This window comes from Cucurbita maxima, unplaced genomic scaffold (assembly GCF_002738345.1).
Source record: "Cucurbita maxima cultivar Rimu unplaced genomic scaffold, Cmax_1.0 Cma_Scf00007, whole genome shotgun sequence".
NCBI classification, from domain to species: Eukaryota; Viridiplantae; Streptophyta; class Magnoliopsida; order Cucurbitales; family Cucurbitaceae; genus Cucurbita; species Cucurbita maxima.
This window is the reverse complement of record NW_019272023.1, coordinates 2,282,103-2,303,952: the sequence shown is the minus strand read 5'-3', so window position 1 is coordinate 2,303,952 and position 21,850 is coordinate 2,282,103. Positions and strand designations below refer to the sequence as shown.

General features: G+C 34.0%; 3 protein-coding genes and 2 long non-coding RNA genes across 10 annotated transcripts in view; 1 reads left to right on the top strand and 4 right to left on the bottom strand.

Moving 5' to 3' along the window:
* LOC111481887 (probable ADP-ribosylation factor GTPase-activating protein AGD14) overlaps positions 1-2,050 on the bottom strand; it is a 7,827-nt gene extending 5,777 nt beyond the window's left edge. For all 3 annotated transcript variants that reach the window (XM_023127482.1, XM_023127483.1, XM_023127485.1), the window contains exons 1-5: positions 1,694-2,050; positions 1,244-1,305; positions 405-492; positions 255-316; positions 51-147 (exon numbers count right to left, since the gene is read on the bottom strand). In XM_023127482.1, the coding sequence (XP_022983250.1) occupies positions 51-147; positions 255-316; positions 405-492; positions 1,244-1,305; positions 1,694-1,789 (405 nt within the window). In that variant the 5' untranslated portion in view covers positions 1,790-2,050. The remainder of the gene's footprint in view (positions 1-50; positions 148-254; positions 317-404; positions 493-1,243; positions 1,306-1,693) is intronic.
* A 1,298-nt stretch (positions 2,051-3,348) lies between these two features.
* LOC111482389 (serine carboxypeptidase-like 45) lies at positions 3,349-8,199 on the top strand. 3 transcript variants are annotated; one of them, XM_023128140.1, is made up of 10 exons: positions 3,349-3,669; positions 4,204-4,311; positions 4,852-4,947; positions 5,025-5,117; positions 5,220-5,293; positions 6,087-6,416; positions 6,511-6,641; positions 6,736-6,828; positions 7,195-7,312; positions 7,805-8,199. In XM_023128140.1, exons 1-10 carry the CDS (start codon positions 3,399-3,401, stop codon positions 7,949-7,951), a joined length of 1,461 nt encoding a protein of 486 aa, XP_022983908.1. In that variant the 5' UTR covers positions 3,349-3,398; the 3' UTR covers positions 7,952-8,199. The 3 variants fall into 3 exon arrangements, with proteins under 3 accessions (XP_022983908.1, XP_022983909.1, XP_022983910.1); XM_023128141.1 differs by lacking the exon at positions 5,025-5,117 and having other exon boundaries at positions 3,350-3,669; XM_023128142.1 differs by lacking the exon at positions 4,204-4,311 and having other exon boundaries at positions 3,351-3,669.
* Positions 8,200-9,149: 950 nt separating this feature from the next.
* The window catches only part of LOC111481606 (regulation of nuclear pre-mRNA domain-containing protein 1A-like), a 13,443-nt gene continuing 742 nt past the window's right edge, over positions 9,150-21,850 (bottom strand). Inside the window, exons 2-8 of one of the 2 annotated variants that reach the window (XM_023127130.1) lie at positions 21,557-21,663; positions 18,678-18,925; positions 12,743-12,904; positions 12,495-12,651; positions 10,761-10,900; positions 10,611-10,646; positions 9,150-10,066 (exon numbers count right to left, since the gene is read on the bottom strand). In XM_023127130.1, coding sequence (XP_022982898.1) covers positions 9,215-10,066; positions 10,611-10,646; positions 10,761-10,900; positions 12,495-12,651; positions 12,743-12,904; positions 18,678-18,925; positions 21,557-21,635 — 1,674 coding nt within the window. In that variant the 5' untranslated portion in view covers positions 21,636-21,663 and the 3' untranslated portion in view covers positions 9,150-9,214. Of the gene's footprint in view, positions 10,067-10,610; positions 10,647-10,760; positions 10,901-12,494; positions 12,652-12,742; positions 12,905-13,035; positions 13,304-18,677; positions 18,926-21,556; positions 21,664-21,850 lie in introns of those variants that run through there. The other variant, XM_023127132.1, reaches the window with a different exon arrangement.
* On the bottom strand, positions 11,026-12,484 carry LOC111481831. Its single transcript, XR_002718110.1, has 2 exons — positions 11,758-12,484; positions 11,026-11,652 (listed from the first exon to the last, which is right to left on the bottom strand). It is a non-coding gene; the product is annotated as an uncharacterized LOC111481831 (long non-coding RNA).
* Positions 19,072-21,550, bottom strand: LOC111481822. The gene is made up of 2 exons (XR_002718100.1): positions 20,879-21,550; positions 19,072-19,400 (listed from the first exon to the last, which is right to left on the bottom strand). It is a non-coding gene; the product is annotated as an uncharacterized LOC111481822 (long non-coding RNA).

The following is a 21,850-nucleotide window of genomic DNA, read 5'->3' as shown; positions in this document are numbered from 1 at the left end:
AATTTTTTTTTTTTTTTTTTTTTTTTGGGGGTGGGGTTAAAAGAAAATACCTGCATATCTCTAGGAGGCTTCTCGGATGTTCTTCCAACAGCATATTTTCTATCAACATATACATTCTTTATAAATTCCCGAATTTTTTCAATGTTGCTGCAAGATGAATATCATGCGGGCCGTTTAGTCTACTATCAAAAGCAGCTCTTTAGTCTAATAACAAAAGCTCGTCGTCTTAGAAACAAATGAAAAAAATATCATACCTGTTACCAGGCAATCGCTGCCTTTGAAAGTCCCAATCCTTCAAATAGGTTTCCCTTGCTCGCTAGAAAGATATTTTGATATTTTAAAAAAAAAATTAAAGGGAAAGAACATACATGCAAAATACAGAAAAAGCAACATTTTTCAATTACCTGGTTGCCACCATTTTGAAGTGCTTCAACTTCTTGGACAGTAAACTTGGCCATCGATACTGACTTAACTCGATGAGTAAACTCGCGACTTTTACAAAATAGAAGTAGAAAACAAAAGTTTTAAGAAAATGAAGTAAAGGAAATAATAAAAAATTCATCTTACTCTGCATCATTCAAAGAACTTCTGCTAACACTTAATCTTACTCGGACAAGATAGCTCAATACATTAAGAAAATTGAAAGATTTCAATTATGCTAACATTTTTAATCAGATACAAGAATTTCACTCATTCTTTCAGGCAATATAATAGAGCAATACTTCAATGAAATGTTTATATGTCATGCCAAGTGTATCATTTCAATTATGGAGACAATTTTCAACCTTATCAACATCATAGGTTGAAAAAAATCACACTCTTGATTCCAGAGAGTTCATAAAACATTAATAGATGGACTAAAGCTCTTATATCATCGAAAGCCTCGAATACAGCAACGAAAGAAAAGCATTTAAAAGGCAATACAATCTCATAGAACATAAGAACGAGTTAGCTAAATATATGCATGTGAAAATGAATGTAAACCTAATGCACGTATACGAACATCCAAAGTTAAAAATAAAAGAACAGAATAGGAAAAATGGTTTACTTCCCCAACAAACTATAATGATCGATGACCAAAACAAATATCAAACGTCAATAAATATAAGTTAAATCATTAGAACGTTTACTCATACTCAAGTCCTGTCGCCTAAAACTCCAAATTTGCAGGGCATGCTGGAAAAATAAAATGAAATCTATTCATCACATACTCGAACATAGTTAAAGAAACGGAGATACTCACTGTATTCCACTGCAAGTCATACAAACAAAAGTCCAGAAGTTTGTACAAACATACTGAGGGCCCTGTAAATAAAAATGGCCGAAAAGGTCAGAAACAAGATAAAAAGATTCCAAGAAGAAATTGGTCACTGAGTGTCGAGAAAATTATATAACTAAAATGATAAAACGCTACTCTAAGGAACATCTAGCTTTAGAACACTGGTACAGTACGAGGAATAATTCGTAATTGGGCGAACTGAAAGCATCCAATACGGTTCCAAATTCAAAATTTACAAGTTCTTTCGTATGATTGTCAGTTTCCCCAAGAACAAGCCACGACCAGAAGAATTTCCAGCTGAAACGTACTCAAGAAAGCGAAAGAAAAACTAGAATCGACAGAAATGAACGAATTGGATGAACAATCATTTTCAACAACATCAAGACAGAGAAAAGAGAAGAAATTCCCATTTACCAGGCCATTACAGTTAATACACCTCCTATTCGGTGGAAGCTTCATAAGGCCTCTGATAATCTTCTCGTTCCGCTCCTCCTCCTTTCTACTCCCCATTGCTACAGAGACAAAGAACGATCTAGGGTTTTCCCAACAGAGAGAGTAGAACAAACGAAATCAGGACAAAATTCCCAAAAGGAAACAGTTGCGCAGAAGAATTGAAGAACAACTCCCGGAGTTTATCGAAATCAACACAAGAACGAAGAATCAACTTCAGTGAGCTCGAAGTCGATTGATTGCATTATTGATTGATTATCAGAATGAACAGTGCCGTTCGATTTTAAAATTGATTTCTTCAAAAGTTGCAAGAAAAATAATTGAAATTAATTAGACGTTTGAAGCTTACGATTGGGTATATGTGTCCGCCGAATCACACGCTCACGATTACAGTTATCGATCAATTTTTGAAATTAAAACGTATTTAAGTTATTTATTTTTGGCTTGTTCTATTTTCTCAAAAAAAAAAAAATATATTATTATTATTATTATTATTATTATTAAGTCAATGAAATTGAACAAAATTAATTATTGAGTCAATGAGCAATGAAATAGTTAAAGGTCAATTCCAAACTTTGGAGAGAATTTATTAAATCTTAAAATAATTATACAAATTTAAATTTATATTTATTTTAGACCTTAAATTTTAAAATTGAATAATCAAGTCCTCCATATTTTAAAAATATTCATTATTATCCTTCGAATTAATTATAAAATAAATAATAATAATAATAATTCTCCCGTTAACTGCAGCTAACCATTTAACAGATTCTGTTAATCAAGAGACTAATCCGAAAAGGTCAAAAGTGTAATTTTCCATTGGTTTTTAAATTTTATTTTATTTTATTTTCTACTTGATTTTGTTTTAAATTTTTTAAAAGTAAATAATAAAAGAGAAAAAAAAACGGGATTATAAGCATACTCGAAACTAAAAATAAAATAATTTTCTTTTTAAAAAATTCTTTAAAAAAATAAATACTTTATATCTTAAAATACCTGAATTAAACTATAAAAAGAGCAAAATTTGAACGAAAATTATTCAAAATTAACCATAAAATACATAATAGAGTTATTTTAAATTACATTTTTTTTCCAAAATATAATCACACAGAATTTGAAAAATGTAATAAATAAATAAATAAATAAATAAAAATAGTACAGTTAAAAATTCCACCCACCCTTATCTTCTATCTCAAGAGGCTGTCAATCACACACCATAAATTTTCAACGGTGCTGTTTTTTCAATCTCCAATAACAAATATTATATCATTTCACACCCTTAAAATTATTATTTTTTTTTTTTTTAATTTTATAACTTATTTTACGCGCTTAAAAATGGTTTTAGAAACGTTCTAAACATTTAAGCATTAATAGTACAAAATAACCCGTTTAACGGTTTTGTTTTATATGTTATCTCGATAATTCTTCTAATTAAATTTTAAAATTTTAAAATTTGACTGGTTGAGCTAAATATAAAATCAAGTAAATTCATGTTTTTACGGTGCTCGGGATCATAATTCAAAAAACCCATCATTCCAAACTGAATTAATACATCAGGACTCACACTCCAATCTAATGTCCCTTCCATATTAAGCACCAATGGACCAACCATAAATAGCAATATATCATGGAGCTAGAGAGTTAAGAAAGCAAAATAGGGCATAGAGAAATGTGGCGGTGCTCCGATCCCTTGATGGCAGTTGCTACGGTGGCTATAGCGTTCACCGTTGTGCTCGGTCCGAAGTCGTTCGTCACAGCAACTCATTCGAAGAATCCTGATCGAATCACGTCGTTACCGAACCAGTCTACGACGGTCAATTTCCATCAGTATAGCGGCTATGTTACCGTAAACGAGAAGGAAGGGAGAGCTCTTTTTTATTACTTTGTTGAAGCAGAGACTAAGGCTGCTTACAAGCCCCTTGTTCTTTGGTTCAATGGAGGTACTTCTATATAATAATATATAATAATATATATTAATTTAAAAGCTTTTTAATATAAAAAAAATAATAATAAAACATCGCCATAAATTCAATAATATTTATTTATTTATTGAAATAAAGACGGGACTATAATATAATTTTCATCGCCCTTCCATTTAGTTAAATAGACGAGAATTAGACAAAAAAAAATTCCGTATATTGGATGATGAAAGTTCCACATCAGGGAATGATCATGATCCTCGGGAAATACTAACTCTATTGGTGTGAGGCCTTTTGGAAAGCACAAAGCAAAGACATGAGAGCTTATGCTCAAAGTGGGCAATATCATACCATTGTGGAGAGTCGTGTTCATCTAACATCATATTTACATGGCCCACAGAACTCAAATTGATACATGAACAACTCACGATAAAATCGAAAAATACGAGAAATTATTTATTTATTTTTTAAATTATGTCTCTCTTTAAAATTTGATTTTTTTAAATTTATTTTATTATTATTATTATTTTTAAAAATTTTGTGCATTGAAATTAGATACATTGGCGGGATGTTCATCACTGGGAGGTGGAGCTTTGATTGAGCATGGGCCATTTAAAGTTAATGGCGAATCTTTAATTAAAAATCATTATAGTTGGAATACAGGTCACCTCCCACTTCCCCTTTTTTTTTAAATTTTTAATTTTATATTTTCCCATTAATAAATTAATTTAATTGCATAACTCGACGTTAATTGACATATATATATATTTTAAGTACGGACGAATTAAGGTTTTAGATTTAAGCATATATAAAATTTTATAGGTTGGTAAAATCATTGAATTTTAATATTCTCCCAACGATTAATTTATAGTTTTTAAATTAAATTTTCGATTTGAAACCCATATGTATAGTTAGTAGAAGTTTGTTATTAGAAATTGGAGTCATTATTTATTGTGCTAAAAAAATAAAATTATTTATATAGATAAGTATTTGAAATAGGTATATTAAAATAATATTAAATTGTAAAATTTGGATTTATTTTTTAAATTTATCTTTAAAATAAAGTGTAATTATATACTGAATTCATAAAAAGAAGAAGTATTTTCAAAATTAACGATAAAAGAAATTAGGAAATATAATTTTGAAAAATAAAAAAGGCATATTAAAATTGAAAATTAGAGTTATTTATTTTTATATGGACAGAAGCAAATATGTTATACGTAGAGTCGCCGGCGGGAGTTGGGTTCTCCTACTCTAACAACACGGCTTTCTACTCCAACATAACCGACGTCGTTTCAGGTTTGTGATATTTTCATATTTTTTTAATTAAGAATGTTTATTATTAATTAATTAAAAATTAAAATTGGTTATAAAAGCCGAAGATAATCTCATGTTTCTCCAACGGTGGTTCGAGAAGTTTCCTCAGTACAAGAGAAGAGATTTTTATATTGGTGGAGAGGCTTACGCAGGTGTTTTTGGACAAATTTTAATTTTAATTTTAATTTATTATTTAATTTTATTTTATTTTATTTTAATTATTTATTCTATTTTATTTTATTTTTTTATAACAGGAGGACACTATGTGCCATTACTTGCCCAGCGAATTCATAATTCAAATTTAAAGATCAAACTCAAGGGGATAGCAGTGAGTTTTTATTCTTAATATTTTAAATATTTTGTTTTACTTTTGTATTTTAATTTAAATATATATTATAAATAATTTGGTTTCTGTAACGTTACGTCTCAATTTCACAAAAAATATAACATCGAAGATTTTTTTTATTATTATTTTTTTAATTTATCCAACCAACAAATTTAATATAAATTAATAAATAAATATTTTCTAGTAGATATGATCTGTTTTAGCCTGTTATAGATTACCATTTCTGATGTTAAAAGGGAGTGAGAGATTTCCACACCTTATAAAAAAATCGATGAGGGAATCCACTTTCTTTGAGGGGTACAATGTTCTCATTGGCACACCATTTAATGAGCCAAAGCGGACAATATCTATTAGTTCAGCGAAGACGCTAGCACACCACTTAATGGGACAAAGCAAACAATATCTATTAAATGGTAGGCTTAGATAGTTACAAATGGTATCACAACTAGATTACCACACGGTGTGCTAGTAAGGACACTCGATGTTAAGGAGTGGATTGTGAGATCTCACATCAATTAGAGGGATAAAAGAATTATTTATATTATATTTAAATTATTTATTATTATTATTTTTTAAATATAAATTCTTAATTTTATGTTGAAATCCTATCGTTTCAATTTAATTTTTAAATATTTTAAGAAAATATGAAATTGTAGGATTAAATTTATAATTTTAAAAGTTTAAGAATTAAAAAATAGAAATTTCAATTTATTATATAAAAATAAAAAAGTGAAGAAATGGAAGATTTGGGTTGACAGTTGTTGTTGAGTTGCAGATCGGAAATCCTCTTCTGGACATCCAAGTAGACGCGAATGCCCTAGACCAGTACTGGTGGTCTCACGGCCTCATCTCCGACGCTGCCTTCCACCTTCTCAATTCCGTCTGCAATGCATCTCGTCTCGTGACCGAAGGAATCACCAGTTCCCTCTCTCCCCACTGCATCTACGTCGCCACTAACGTTTCCAAAGAGCTCTCTGCTGCTATCGACTACTTCGATGTTGCCGCTGGCGACGCTTGTCCCTCCGTCAACGCCTCCGAGTTCGCCGATCTCGATCGCAACGATCCTCTGCGGTCCACTCTGTTCCGCGACTTCTTACATGGCCAGGTGATTTGATTCTTCTCGCGGCTTAGGGTTTTTTTTTTGGTTTTTCTTTGGCTGTGTGATCTGAAATTTTTGTTCTGTTCGATGTTTTGTGTAGACTACACGGGAAGATCGAGATCCGTGTGTGGGAGAATTTGTAGCGAAGTATTTGAATCGAAAGGATGTGCAGAAAGCTCTTCACGCGAAGGTCGTTGGATTTTCGGAATGGAGACGCTGCCGATTGAGGAAGTAAGGCTGCGATAAAACTTTTTTCTTTCTTTTGTCTAGATTTTCTTCTGAGATAATTGTGTTTGATTTTTTATCTTGATTTTTGTTTCGTTAGAGAATGGAAATATGATCTGAGGAACAGATTGGTGCCAACGATCGGTATCGTTGGCGCGCTCGTGAAGTCCAAAATTCGAGTACTAGTCTATAGGTACGCTAAATTCTACTTGCTCTATATACCTTCTTCAAATTTTCATTTTTGATTTCTTTACCAAAATCTTCCAATGTGAAAGTTAATAGCAACATTTCTAAAAATGTAACCGTAAATTTGTATTAAATAATTTCAATTGTATACAAGATTTAAGTTGAAATTTTGTAAACGAAGTCTTAAACTGTTACTTTTGAAAACTACCTGAACAAAAATAGACATCTTAAAAATATACGAACCAAAATTAACAAAGTTGAAACAGATCAAAATAAGCTAAAACGACAATTGTATAAAATAAATTACAATTAAATATAGCATTTGATCCATAATACTAATTAGGCACGAAATTTTTTTACTGAAATGTGGCAGTGGAGATCAAGATTCAGCTTTACCATTTACTGGGACTCGGACATTGGTGAATTCACTAGCTAAGTCATTGGATCTGTACCCAACTGAGCGTTACAGAGCCTGGTTTGCTGATAAAAAGGTCACTCACTTTTTCACTCAACCCAACAAATGCTGATCCAAAATTCTAACATTTTCTCTTTTTGCCTTTTTCATTGTCTCGTCTATGTTATTTTTCACTTTTCCTGATAACCCATTCTGTGTTCTTAGTCAAATTAAATTAACAAAAAGTGTCCGGTAACCATATATGTATATACTTTAGCTTTGAAAATTCCTTTGAATCCTATAATTCTTTTTTTTTTTTTTTTTTTTTTTTTTTTTTTGTTATAAGAATCAAACTTGCATACATATTGTTTAAGTGGTAGGTCCTATTTATTCTTTATAATGTTCATTTACGTTGGATTTAATATAATATATAAGTGATTCTAGGACTATTTGTTTAATTAGTTACAGGAAATAAAACACGTCGTATTATAATTCACTAGTGTATGTAAGTATGATCTGTTCTTCTTTTCTGAAATAGAAATTTTAGAACAAATGACATTGAATTTGGTGATTTTGTTCGATGAATTAGGTTGGGGGCTGGACACAAGTCTATGGGAAGTTCTTATCCTTTGCCATTGTGAGAGGTGCATCTCAAAGAACAGCACAAACTCAGCCCAAGAGATCTCTACTACTTTTCAAGTCGTTTTTGGCTGGAAAACCACTGCCGGAAGCCTGATCAGGTCTTTAGAAGGGAAGGAAAGAAAAAATAAATAAAATGAAAAGAAAACTGTCTTTTTTATGCTTCTTTTAGGGGGGTGGGGTCTGTCATCCCCACCTCCAATTACTCAGAAATCAGATTAAGAGCTTGGACAATTGAAGCTAATAAATTAACAATGGCTGTAAACAGAGATCATCTATACATGACTTCTGCTATGTAACTTTTCCCCACTTTAGTTATTTTGTATCAATGGTGATTTCAAGATATTATTAGCTTGAGAGGAGATCTGGTCGAAAGTTTCACAATTTTTCAAAATTTAAGGTTTGTTTTCCAAAATATTTTAATTAGAAACATTACTGGGAGTATTTGTTATGAGTTAAAATCCAATTTTTTTTTTCCATCTTCAACAACATTTCAAAATCAATTCAAGATTTAATTTTGCATATTTAAATGTAATTTTTATAGTAAAAGAACGGTTTTAATATTTATCCTAAACTTTAGATCGATCGATGTTGAACGATTGATATAATAATAATAAGAGTGAGTCGCTATAGATTAAGTAATTTTGACCATTTCAAAATTGTTGAGCTTAAAACATTTTTGGCATCATTATCTCATCCCAAATGTCTTAGGGAAAGATGAAGCAACAGAGAAGGCAAGAAGAGAGAGAGAGTTTATTTTAAATAAGAGTTCTCTACTGAATAATAAGAAAACAGAGCAACAGATTACAAAACTATGGCACTGCTGTGTTAACAACTTGTAATTTTCATGGCCTCACCAAGTTATATTACAGACCAATATCATCCCTGTTATTGCTATCCAAATAAGTCTATTTCCCTACTCTATCCAGCCAGATATAAAGCCAAAGCGTCTTCAAAGCTGAATCTCTAACATGTCAACTAAAAATCTTCTAAGCAGTACTACAGTACTCTAACCAGCTTCCACACAGGGCCAAGAGCTGCTTACCTTGCCACAGTAAAATTTTCGAGGTAACCGAGACTCCACCGAGCTTTCCAATTTTTGATAGCATTACATTAGAAAAGCCTAATGTATGCTATCAGCATGGACCAACCTCAGCTGCAACATGCTCTTTTAGATTGTTTGCAGGAGAAGACATACTAAAACTTCTACAGACCAAAAAGAAATCTACTAATTTACATGATAATACAAATTCTGAAATGAACTCTCAATTGGCAAGTAGAAATGGTATGGCCAATTTGACCCATTAAAGCTATTAATCCTTGAGTGAAGATTTGGCCCAAGTAAATTCTACCTGGAAACTTACTGCCTAGGAACGGGTGGCGGCGTCGACTGCTGGCCTTGCCCATAAAAACCTATACCTGGTGGCCGATAAAATCCTGCTGAAGTAGGCAGTGTCAGCTGAGGCTGAGGCTGCTGCTGAGGCGGCTGAGACATTGGCCTACTCAAACCCATTGCAATATGAGGAGGCAAAGGAGGTGGAGGTGGTAGAGAATATGCTCCAAAACTATACGGTGATACCCCCATTAATCCACCAGACTGCCCATATTGATTCACCGATGGAGTTGAGGATAAAGATGGTGGTGCTGGTGGAGGTGGTGGAGCAAATGAAGCTTGACATAGGTTCGCCTGGGATACAGGTTGCCCGTTTGCTGATTGTGCAAGAGGCACACTTGCCAATTGTTGTTGTTGCATAGGTGTAATGAATGATGCGCCAATACCATCTGAACTGCTGACATCGGATATAGGCATTGGCTTCTCAATTTTCTGTCGTTTCTCAGAGGGGAGTATGGACAATGAAGCAAACCCAGATGATTTTAGGCTACCATTCATGGAAGCAGCTTCTTCTGCAACAAGGGATGAAAGAACAGAGGTAAGCATCTGTGCCGAAGATGTAGAAGCAGCCAACTTCGCAGCAACAGCAGCAGCAGCTGCTCTCTTCGTTTCATCTTCACTGGTTTTTGGACCAGCAAAGGAAACCATAGCCTGGACAGGAGAAGCGATTGCGTTCTGTTGGACAGAAGATAACTTAGTATCAATCACATGGGTCGTTTCTGTCGGTACATTAATGTTAGTAGCTGAAGGACCAGGAACGGTAGTCGAAGTAGATCTCTTCCGAACATTACTTGCTAGCTCAATTTGAGATCGAGCAATCTGCAGAGTCATAAGCAATAATTTCCAACATACATAAGCAAACTGAAATTAGAAAATGCCGAACTCTAAAGCTAATTGTTTTACGTTCCCCAAAATACGTGATATATTTCATATTAGATCTCCGTCCATGTGAATGGTAGAAAACAATCAACAAGTTGACAGAGATGGATACAGTCAAACTTACATCAAACTTAAAAAGACCCCTAAAATCAAATGTGTCCACATAACTATACACTTCAACAAGTTCATTCAGTTTGATCTTTCTCCTATACGTACGTGCTACAGTAAAATTCTTATTGTGATCACTTGCTCAAGGGTGTCTATGTCCACCACCACCATGTGTCTACAATGAAAGAATTATATTAATCTGGTCCTCTGATTTAAATGTTTCAAGGCGTACCAAAGTTTTAACGTTTTGACATCCAATTTCAAGGTATTAAGGACATATCAACCCACCTTCAAACTAACTTTAGGCCAACAGGTGATCCCAAACCTAGACTCTTGCTACTTCAGAAAAGAAAATATAAAGAGAGGTTTATCTTACCTGCAACTGATTGCGAACTAGTTCCAGCTTTGATTCCTGTAATTTTTCCCAGAGAAATCAACTTTACAATGTAAGTATCTCAAAAATATCGAGGAAGCTTGCAATCAGGATAAATAATTGAAGGAAATAAAAAAGATGAAGGAAAGTTACTTGGTCCAGAAGCGCTTCTACAAGCAAGGAAACCAAAGAAGCCCTAGTTGCCTCAACACTTTCGAGTTGCCTAATACATCGTTGAATTACATTTTCCTGCTCTTGAAGGTCGTCAAGCAATGCAGACCTTGGTTGAGTTCCTATTTTGGAAGGAAAGTAAAGGGAGTGTTTCTCTTATAAAATACGTTTCAAGGAATAAGGACTCACGACACAAGCATAAAAATATAGCAGTAGGAATTCTATATGCCAGAAAAAAATAAGCCCGAGAATATTACGACCACTGCATTACAATCTATAGAGAGGGCATTAGGTGTTTAAAAATAAGATACGTATGAAATAAAATTAGGGTTTCGAAGCAATAAAAATATGGGTAGATGTCCCGTTGATTTGGTCAATGTTCCAACACTCAATTTGGATTGGAGATTTCTATCACATTCTCAGCATGCTCATTAAGGCTACAAAGGTTGAATCTTTGCATCCTTCCATGAAGATTCAACCACCTGATTATTTGATAGAATAGCTGTTAAGTGACTCCACTATAAAGCATCTCCTTAAGTGGCTGTGTCCTTTACAAATTCGTTTAGCTGGGGAAGAATTTAGATATGAAGCCTTGTGTGAGGAGTCCAGATGGCTGAATTCACAGAAAAATACCAGAGGAGTCATGATTCCAAACTACAAAGCCAGGAGTCTGATTTGGATGTATGCCTTCAATAATGAATGTGGTGGAGGATTTCAATCTGCTAGAACTGGGGAGCTATAATGTTATTAGGGGCATGAGAAGGCAGAGATCTTTTTAAAACAAGAAATAGAATTTTTTATCGAACATATGAAAAGAGACGGATGTTTGAAAGATACGAACTCCAAGAAGAGTGAAAGGAAATAAGGAACAAAACTATAAAAACACTCCAATTTCTTCTTCTTTTTTTAAATCTTTGACAAAAAGGCTAATGCAGAAATATTTGTTCTGAAACTTCTTGAATCCATAACATCTACAAACCTATAAAACATAAATGAACCAACCAACAAAGAAGTAGCGAGATAACAAACAACAAAGTCCGTCAAAGACCCTGTATTGACAAACAGAAGATGGGGCGAGCAGACGGACAGTGAAGGACGTAAGATGATAAATGACAGCCTACACAGGAGACATGATGCAAACAGCCTGATTGCAGGTCAAAATGTTGCAGGTAATGAGCTGAAAAGACAGGTCGTGGTAAGGTGGTATGAAGCAGTATACCTACCTAGGCATGGCTCTTAAATCATTGATTCAGTACCCTCAAGTTACCTAGCGCCTATGATGCATCTTAAAACACTGATATTAAGGACATAGATCTATGTACAGCACAAATTCTCAATTTAGTTTGATCTGATATCCTATACAGCGAAGTCCAACACTACTTATCACGTTACAAGGCAAAAAGTAAAAAAATAAAAATAAATAAGAAAGAAAAGCCCATCACCAAAATATTCAATTCTCATGAATAAAGAGATTTTTTTAACCATAGATAACTTCTCAATGATTTAATGAAAAAGTATAAATTGAACCTATCATAAATATTTTTAATAGCACACTCTTTACAAGCTAAAATACTTTATTATTTTGTTCTATCGAAAGTCTATATAGCATGACTAGCACCTTTTACAAAAGACCACCTTCATGATGCAAAGCTTGGCTTACATGACAACATCTTAAACTAAAATTGCATGAGATGACTAAAGTAGATGAGATTATACCTTGAGCTAAGGAAGCATTCAAGTCTTCCTCAATTTGATTCAGATGATGAGTAGCAGAACTACAGTCGTTCAGAGCAGCATCCTCAGTCAGATGTTCATCAAGTACAGATTGAAATGCAGTAAGAATCCTCTCTGGAACACCTCCAACAGCCAGTTTCTAGAGTAAACCAATAAAAATATAGGGGTCATAACACAAGAAATAAAATGGAAACTGCAATATTCCGCTGCTACCACAGCCAAGCTCTTACAATTCTCACAGAGTGGGCATCCCTCTTCACTATTTTTTTAGGATTTGAACTCTTGCCATTGCTGCTGGGTAATGGAGTTGGAGGTGGATATTTACCAAGCATTTCATCCTTAAGATTCTGACCTCGAGAACCAAAAACCTTCCTTTCTTCCCAAATGTTGACCTTAACAAACCAACTCCCATAAGGGAAACAAGGCATAAAAAAATGAGTGAGACAAATGAAATCCCAACTAAAGAAATAACACCAAAGATACTGTCACAAGAAAAGATGGGAAAGGAGGAACTGCATCTTACTATTGCAATGTAAATCAACATTACAGGGCTTGTGGTTTCAAGCAGCAAATAAAATCAAAAAATGCACGAGAGGATAATTTAGAAGGAAATGTCAATCAATTGTGATCTGTAACCAAAAAAAAAAAAAAAAAAAGATAACCTTTCATTTGCCTTATCAAAGTATAACACGCTTTCTCATAAAAAGGATATTGAAACTTGTAACACGTCAAACTCTCAGCAACATGCAACCAGTATTTAACAAAGCAAATTGAAATGACGCTGTCATGTCTATAAGCACAGAACTGTACTCAAGGTAACGCAGGTAAAGCATGCATACATATGGACTAAGCAACCAATGCACGGCACTAACATTTGTAGAGAGACAAATTTTCTGGAATAAGAAACATACTTTTCATTGATAGATAAAAAAGAACACGAGAATTCAAGCATACAAACTCCTATAGGGAGTGATAGAAGATTTTTTTGAAAAAAAAAAAAAACAGAACAATATAGCCAACCAAATAGGGAAAAATGCTCTTCAAACCCAAGGCACCGACCACTGATTCCTGAACAAAACCAGAAAAACAGGGGGGTGGGGGGTGGAGAACACGAACAACCAAGAACAAAACTCAATCTCTGCAAGAATTAGCGTAAAACAAGATCCAGATGGAAAAGTCTACCTCCAAACACCACCAACGTGAAAGAAGAGAAACATGAGAATCCATGAAGATCCTCGATGGCTAACACAAACTCTTAGGCCTAATTTCATAGAGAGTGATGCTGAATTCTTCACAATAATGCAAAAATATCTTTTTAATCGATGCAATAGAGGGAGAACAAAGAAAGTTACTAAGGGGGATATCCTCAGATAATCCAAGCTCTATCTTCCAAACCAGATTGCTCATTATTATATTCACAAGACTCTTCACCGACCACCAAGCTTGGATCAAATATCAGAAAATAAAACTACCAACACTAACATCATCATCTTTTGAAAATCTCATCAGCATCCTTCTCGAAAGCTTTCTGAATGGGCTGGTCATCCTTTTTTTTTTTTTTTTTTTTTTTTAGGATGTAATACCCATGATGTTCACAAAAGTCCTTCCTTATTCACAATGAGGGAGGTATAACTATAGGAAACTAAAATATTAGATAGTTTACACTAAAATATAGCTTGGTAAACAACATTGTCGAAGAGCTTTGTTTATGTTTTTCGTGAATACTCCTTAATTTCTTTCTTTCCACAAATTCCAAAAGAAAGTCATGATGAGATTTTTCCAAAGTAGGCTTTTTCGTTCTTGAAGGAATGGTACATTAAGGTCCAGTACAAATAATCTTTTACCTCCCTAAGAAATGTGAGAAGCCATCCGAAGATGTTGAGAATCTTTATCTAAAAATTTTGAGCATATGTGCATTGCATGAATAAGGTGGCTTTGTGATTCATATCTTTCTTGCATAGTGGATGTCAATTTGGAAATAGAGTCATGTTGGGGATTTTTTTTTATTTTTTATTTTTTATTTTATTATTTTTCTTTTTTTTGAAGATTTTCACTTGTGCTAATGACTTAATGCACTATTTTTCAAAGGAAATATCTTACCTTTTTAGGCTGATTACTGTCTTTGCAAGCATGGAATTTATTACTTCTACTTTTTTTCCTATGTCCATCATCAAAGATCTCGTAGAGAAGACCCCATTAGCAGTAAGAAGTCATGTCAATGCGTCTACTTCATTTGACAATACAACTGGGGCAAGGTCGAGGGTTAATTCGAACCATTCCGTAGCTTCATTATATTTTAGGTTCCTATAAAAAATTAGGTTCCAGAAACAGCTGACGTTATTCCACGTTTCTTTGATAGTGGTTCATTTGCTGTGAGAGAGTATACAAAAGGGCTAGCGTGGTGTTTTCAATCCATGGGTTGGTCCAAAATGATGTGCCTCCTCCATCACCCACCCACCTATGGCGAATTTGGTTGGTGATGTGAGAAAAATGAAAAAATATAAGGACATACAAAAGTAAAGTCCACGGAGAAAGTCCTACAAAGATTTTGCTATTCCTCTCACCCCTAAAGCCCCACAAAATTNCACAAATCTAAGCTTGCCAAAAAAAAAAAAAAAAAAAAAAAAAAAAAAAAAAAAAAAAAAAAAACCACTTCTCACTAAAGGGCATGTGAAGGAGCTCATTGCTCGTCTCCCTCCAACCCTAAGGTCTAACAATGCAGAAGTCAAATGCCTTAAAGAAACAACTCCAAGCGGCTCCTGCAAAAACACACCTAAAAAAGAAAAAACTTGATCAAGGTCTTCAACTTCCCTCCTACAAATAATGCAACAAAACAACCAAACCACGCTAGAAATGATGTAGGAAGGATTATCGCAATCTCTAAATTGATTCCTTTAACCAGATAAATAAGGAGTTCCTCCTAATGTACTAAGTACTTTTGATAGATAATTTAGGCTTTGATTGGATTTTTAGAAAATTCTCCCTTATGACCTCTTAGGCTACACAGGCACATCTCCAAAAATTCTAGAGTTGTCGACACGTAGTCAGGTGCTCCACAATGGCAAGAGGTGAGGCAGGTCTTAATGCTTTGCAAGTAATCAATGCGAGCACCTTCATTAAGGCACTTGCCATTTGAGACTTTTAGTCACCTTGAAGATATGTTCAAGGCGACACAAACGATCACCTTCTCTAATTGTTCAACTTTTCTTTTTCCTTTTTTAAAAATTTTGTTCTTTTAATTTTTTTTTTATTAAGAGGAGGAATCAAAGTTCATAAGTAAATAATTAAAGAAAGGAAGAATCAAGGAAGAAGAATTGAAGAAAAAGAAGGGTCAAAGAAGAAGAAGAAATAGAATAAAAGGTGGAATCTCTCTTTTTGTTCGGCCATTTACCAACGGTTTATACCAAACAAGAAGAAAAGGAATAAGAAGGTTTGAAAAATTCAGAAGTGAAGAAGAAAAGTCGATGAAAATGCTATTATTTTTACATTCCTAGAAGAATCGAATGGTAGGCTGCCACGAATAAAGAAATGTTAGCTGCACGCTAGCCAAACTACCAATTGTCAATATATTTCCTCTATAATAAATATGTCTCAAACCATGAGACCCCTATCTTTTTACCTTTTAAAAATCATTTTTCTTTCTATTTCTTTTTTCAAGTATCTTTTCTTTTTCTCAACATTATTTGAGTTAATTTCTTTTTAATCAGGAATTATTTTGTTAATATTTTAACACTTTAAAAATCAAGTATTTTCTTATATGTAATAATATTTTATTTATTATTTTATTAAGTGTGCCTTCCAAAAATCAGGTGTGTTTTTTTTGTCACCTCTCGCCTTAAGGCAATTAAAAAGTTTATCACCTAGGAGTGCACCTTGTACTTTGAAAACACTGCTCAAATCCAATCCAAGGTGTTACTCTTCTATCCATGACCTGCCACATGAACTTAACTTACCTGAGAATTTTCACCTTTCACAAGAAGGAAAAGACAAACCATTAGAAGGGGATGAGCTTACCATACGGTTAAAGAAGGAACTATAAGAAAAGTCTTTAAGACAAAGATCTCTAAAAAATAAAGCAAACTTAAATAAATGGGGAAACAAACAGCAAATGAGTCTACACTCCAATCATTTATCCTCTCAAAAGTCAATATTCCTCACATCACCCAATTTACAAAGGTAAGGGAGCTTAGGAGAAACATCTTTCCAAGAGTTTCTGGAAGTACCTTTAACCTTGCCCAAGGTCCACTTAAACGAGTGAGTACCATGCTTGCATTGACTTCATGCCATAAGGTGTTAGATTCATGATGGAAACACAACCATTAAGCCTACAAGACCTTGTTTTGTGCCCATAAATTACCTATGCCTCATCCCCCAAGGTCCACGACTTCTTCACCACCTTCCACCATACATGATGGGAACCTTTCCCCTCATCAACTTCTTCCCGTAAAAATATACCTATAAGCTTCTCCAAAGTCTTATTACAAGGCCTCTAAATAGGGACATAAAGTAGACCAGAATATTACTCGAGACTGAATATACAAAGGTGAACCAATCACCTTCCGAAAGAAAATTTGGCAGGCTTCTTTCAACTCTTTCATGCTACTAGGTCCCAAAACAAAAGACATCTAAGGATTATGGCCAAGAGAGGACCTAAATAGGAAGAAGGAAAGTCTCCCACATCATGCTTCACTAAAGCAGCCTACCCACTCAACTTGATAAGGTCACAATTTAGACCTAAAATCTAACACTTGCTTCTATTAATCTTCAAACAAGAGATAATCTCACAGAACATTAAAACTACCTTGCCTCAACCCGAGAAGGAATGGGATCTCTTCAAATGTTTTAATTATCAAAGAAAATAGACATCAATTGGATAATGTTCTAGCTGAAGCTTCTCGTCTAAAATAGGAAAAAGAATCCTCCAGCTGCCATGTGGACAGAAATCTACACAACCTAAATCAAATATGCTTCTCCCTGACACAAGATTAGACTAGCTAAGTTCAAGAGCTTGCGAATGTATGTATATCTAAACAAAAATTAGCTTATGAATTCAAAATAAGGGATCTCTTATGGATCTTGTAAATATAAAATCTTCTCAAGGACTTACTAAGATATCACATACCTACTGAAATTTCCAATATCAACTAGTGTATAGTATCATCACTAAGGCTGATTAGGATGATACAAACCTACTAAATTATCCACTATCAACAAGTGTCACATGATCAATTTACTTGGAACATCTACTGGTATAAGAAAGAGAATTGGAAATCAAATCTTGTGTCAATCAACTTCAAGTGACAAATTTTTCTTTGGTCTTACATAAACAAGAATATAAGATACGAAATGAAAAGAATGCCGGAGGCTTACCATCTCAAATTTTCTCTAAAATACTTACGACAATGATAGAATTAATAAAACCATAACCAATAATATAAGCTTTTTGAATGACAAGTTTTTGTATGAAACCTCAGCTCATTTTCCTTTCCTCTCTCACTAATAGCTATATTTGTCATAAGATCAAATCAAGAAAATTCATCTATCCCTTACAAGATTCATAGTTCCTAAATTCCTTCTTTACTGTAAGAGAACAATTATCATTATAATTGGTTAAAAATAAAATAAGAATAAAAAAAAACTAAACTAAACTTAGGTCTAGGAATGGGAGGACAAAAGGGGAAGGAAAAAGGCCCACATATTACGCTTCAAACTGAAGTATTAAACCCACATATCTAGAATTTACTGGATTATTCCTAACTAATATACAAGCTTTAAGAATTACATCAATGGTGCACCCACAGTACTCACAAAACACCATAATCAAAAACACCATAATCAAAAGACTGCTTAAGTAGAAATGAGAGTTTTATTAACAATGCCAGTCTATGAGAAGCCTTACTAGAAATGTGATACAAACTTGTCAAGCTGAATGAATTGAATCCATCCTCCTTTTCCTCTTTTATTTTATTTATTATTTATTTTTATTTTTATTTTTTTGAAGAAGGAAAGGAGGAGAAGAATTTAAAAGTCAGATACCCACGATGCAAAATTTTATACTTATGAGAAACATATTCCCAGAGTCAACTAGCTTGCCAGATATAAAAAGCCAAAAAGATTTAATGCCACCATTTTTTTTTCTACACAATTATAAAGAGGAGGACATACAAGTCTAGCAGCTGCTTTCTTTCCACTTTCATCGCCTTGATCGTAGACATACTTGAGAGCACCAGGAAGAACTTTCCAGAATTCATTCACAAATTCACTTCCCTTGCGCCTGCTGTTTTGCAAAATGTCATTTGCCAAATACAGAAATGAAACACGCTGCTCTTGCTGAGATGAGTTGAATAATTTATCCCAAGTTTCAACAATCTGCTTGGCCTTTTTCCGGTGGGAAATGCACCATCTTGATAAAGCTAATTCGATATCAACGATAAACAAATTCATAACAATTGCACCCAATAAACAGAAATTACTTAAGTATAAAAACATTCTCCCAAGAGCATACAGTATAAGAACCGCTCCTCATTTAGTATGTGCCCAACAAAAATAAAATATAAAAAAAAGTCTTCAAAGAGGGCTTCATCTAAACACAAGAACTATACCATCCGAAATGTCTTCTAACCCAGTAAATTTACTGCCAAAAAAAGAAAAGGAATAAAAGGCAACAACTACTCTATCCAAAGTTGCCAGACAAGCCAATGAAAATGAGCGACCATAAGAGGCATAAATCATCGAGTGTATTTAGAAGTCATGCCAATGCAAAAAATAAAAAAATAAAAAAATAAAAAAATAAAAAAATAATCTCAAACACAAAATCATCAGCCTATCTATGCTTAAAAACGAAGTCCCCCCTTGTCCTTCGCCTCCTCCTATCATGAAGAACTTTATCTGCAATGAGAATAAATACTATAAATTGCCTTTTCTCCATGGGGAACTCTGATTGCGAAAGATTGTTTTATAAAAAGATCCCTGATATTGTAGCTCAAACCTTTATAACGATATATGGTGTAGCCTAAGAGATAAAAGGAGAGTTTTTTCCCAAAATTAAACCAAGTATCTTTACTACAATCAAGTAATAGAATAAACCAGAGGGAGATTCTCAATTTATAAAGAATTGACACAAAAAGATGGTAAAAAGGGATTAACCAAAAAAATACCCAAGATTAACATAATCCTACAACATCAGGTTTTATATTTTATGATTTATTTTGGATCTTATACCTCACCCCAAACAAAAGTAAAGTAAGGAAAAAGAATAAAACTCACCCTGTGGTGGTGTTGTCAAAGAGTTAGCCAGCTTGCAAGTTTTTTCTTCGGCCAATGCAACCACTCACAGTTATCCCTATTTTAGAATAACCACCGCTTGATCTTTTTTTGTTATTTTTTGTAAATTGATTGAACTTCTTAGGTATCTTTTTTGTTATCTGATCAATCCCTCCTACGTATTGGGAACCCTACTGGGAAAAGAGAAAATTTAGTATAGATACATGACAAAACTGTTTTGGCCAACATAATTCTGCCTCTTCTTGACAAAGTAAGGTTTTTTCTACGATCCAAATTTCTATCAATTTTATCCACAACTGGCAGCCAAAAAGAAGACTTTTTTTGGATTACCACCAAGGGACATCCCCAGATACTCAAATGTTCTAACGCCAGCAGCATAAACCCACTCTAGCGCCGAGAGACATTACGAGAGATTAATCTTCAAATTGGACATGACCTCAAATCCAAGTACCACATTCTTCAAGTTATTAAGCATAGAATAGTCAAGGGTAGAGAAAAGCAACGTGTCGTCAGGAAAGACAGGAAAGGAGCAAGCGGATGGCCGTGCCTTAACTCCCTAGTAGCACAAATATGACCGCTCAGTCAACCATTAATCAATAAAGAGAAAAAGTACTGGTGACCCAAGCTTTAATCCAACCAATCCAACAAGTTCCAATGCCTTTTTGCTTTAGCACCTCAAGGAGACAATCTCAATCAACCATATTGTAAGTCATCTCAAAATCAATTTTGAAGACCCACTCATCCTTCTTGTTAATGAAAAAATCATCAAGTAATTCATTGGCAACCAAAATTGGGTCGAGAATTTGCCAACATGCAATCAAGGACAATAGGCTACCATTAATAGTTTCATGGAGAACCTTCTTAAGTCTCTTAGCTAAGACTTTAGCTATAAGCTTATATAGAAAGGTGATCAAATTTATTGGTCTGAAATCAACAACTTTGGTAACACGAGCTTTATTTGGTAACACAAGCTTTATTGGAAACATGGCACATATAGGTTTCATTGATACAACTGTTCAGAATGTTGCTTTCAGAAAGTCATGGAACACCCTAAGCACCTCATCTTTAATGATGTTCCATACCTTGTAAAAGGTAAATTGGACCTAAGTCGTGGGTGTTATTGCCGGCTTTCTTGAGGTTAGGAGCCCATGCCAAATCCAGATCCACATGTCATTAAAGCAATAAAGAAACCTAAAATGTAAGTTGGAACCAACTCTGGACAACAATGCTGACTTGTTAAGGTTTTACTAAGCTACCTTCCAAGGTCCTGAGTTCAAGCCCTCAAGTTGATAACAGCTTGAAGCCCCTTGCCTCTTGAATAGCACCTTGAGGCCTCCAAGCCTCCCAAGGATCAGAGGGGACAGACCTTGAGCAAGGAGTGGGACCCCAATACCTAGATTAAAATAAATTAAATTTAATAAAAATTTCAAGTTTTAATAGAAAATCACCACACTCGTAGCATATCCAGTTTCTTCCAATATCGTAAGTGGCACAACGTGAATTCGTACGTTCATAACTAGTAAATGACAAAAGTCGCTACTTTGTTTCTCCTTTCTTTTCTTTTCTTTTTGCTTTTGACGTCCATGACTATAAACACACACACACACAAAAAAAAAAAACAAAGGGTTCAAAAATATATAAAAGGGAAAAAATCTCCGAACAAAAACTGTGAAGGACAGCAGTATGATAGAGAGGGCAACGAAATATCTTCAAACAAAGAAAATGAAATAAATAAAAGATAACGATTAGAGAAAGGATACACTCAATGCTCTGCTGAGAATTGTTGAGCTTGGATAACTTCTCACCCAATACCTGCGCTTCAAAAACCTCGTTGTTCATCCCGTAACGATACTTTTGTTACATTACCCTGAACAAAAGTTCAAAAAAAAAAAAAAAAAAAAATTACTTGCAGTTCATTGAAGCCATATAAGCTCTAAAAATACTAAGCACCCAAATTGAAAACAAAAACCAAATTTTAGTGAAGCTGCGTGCCCAATGTTAGTAGGCATAACTATCATAGGCAACACAAAAAAAAAAAAAAAAAAAAAAAAAAA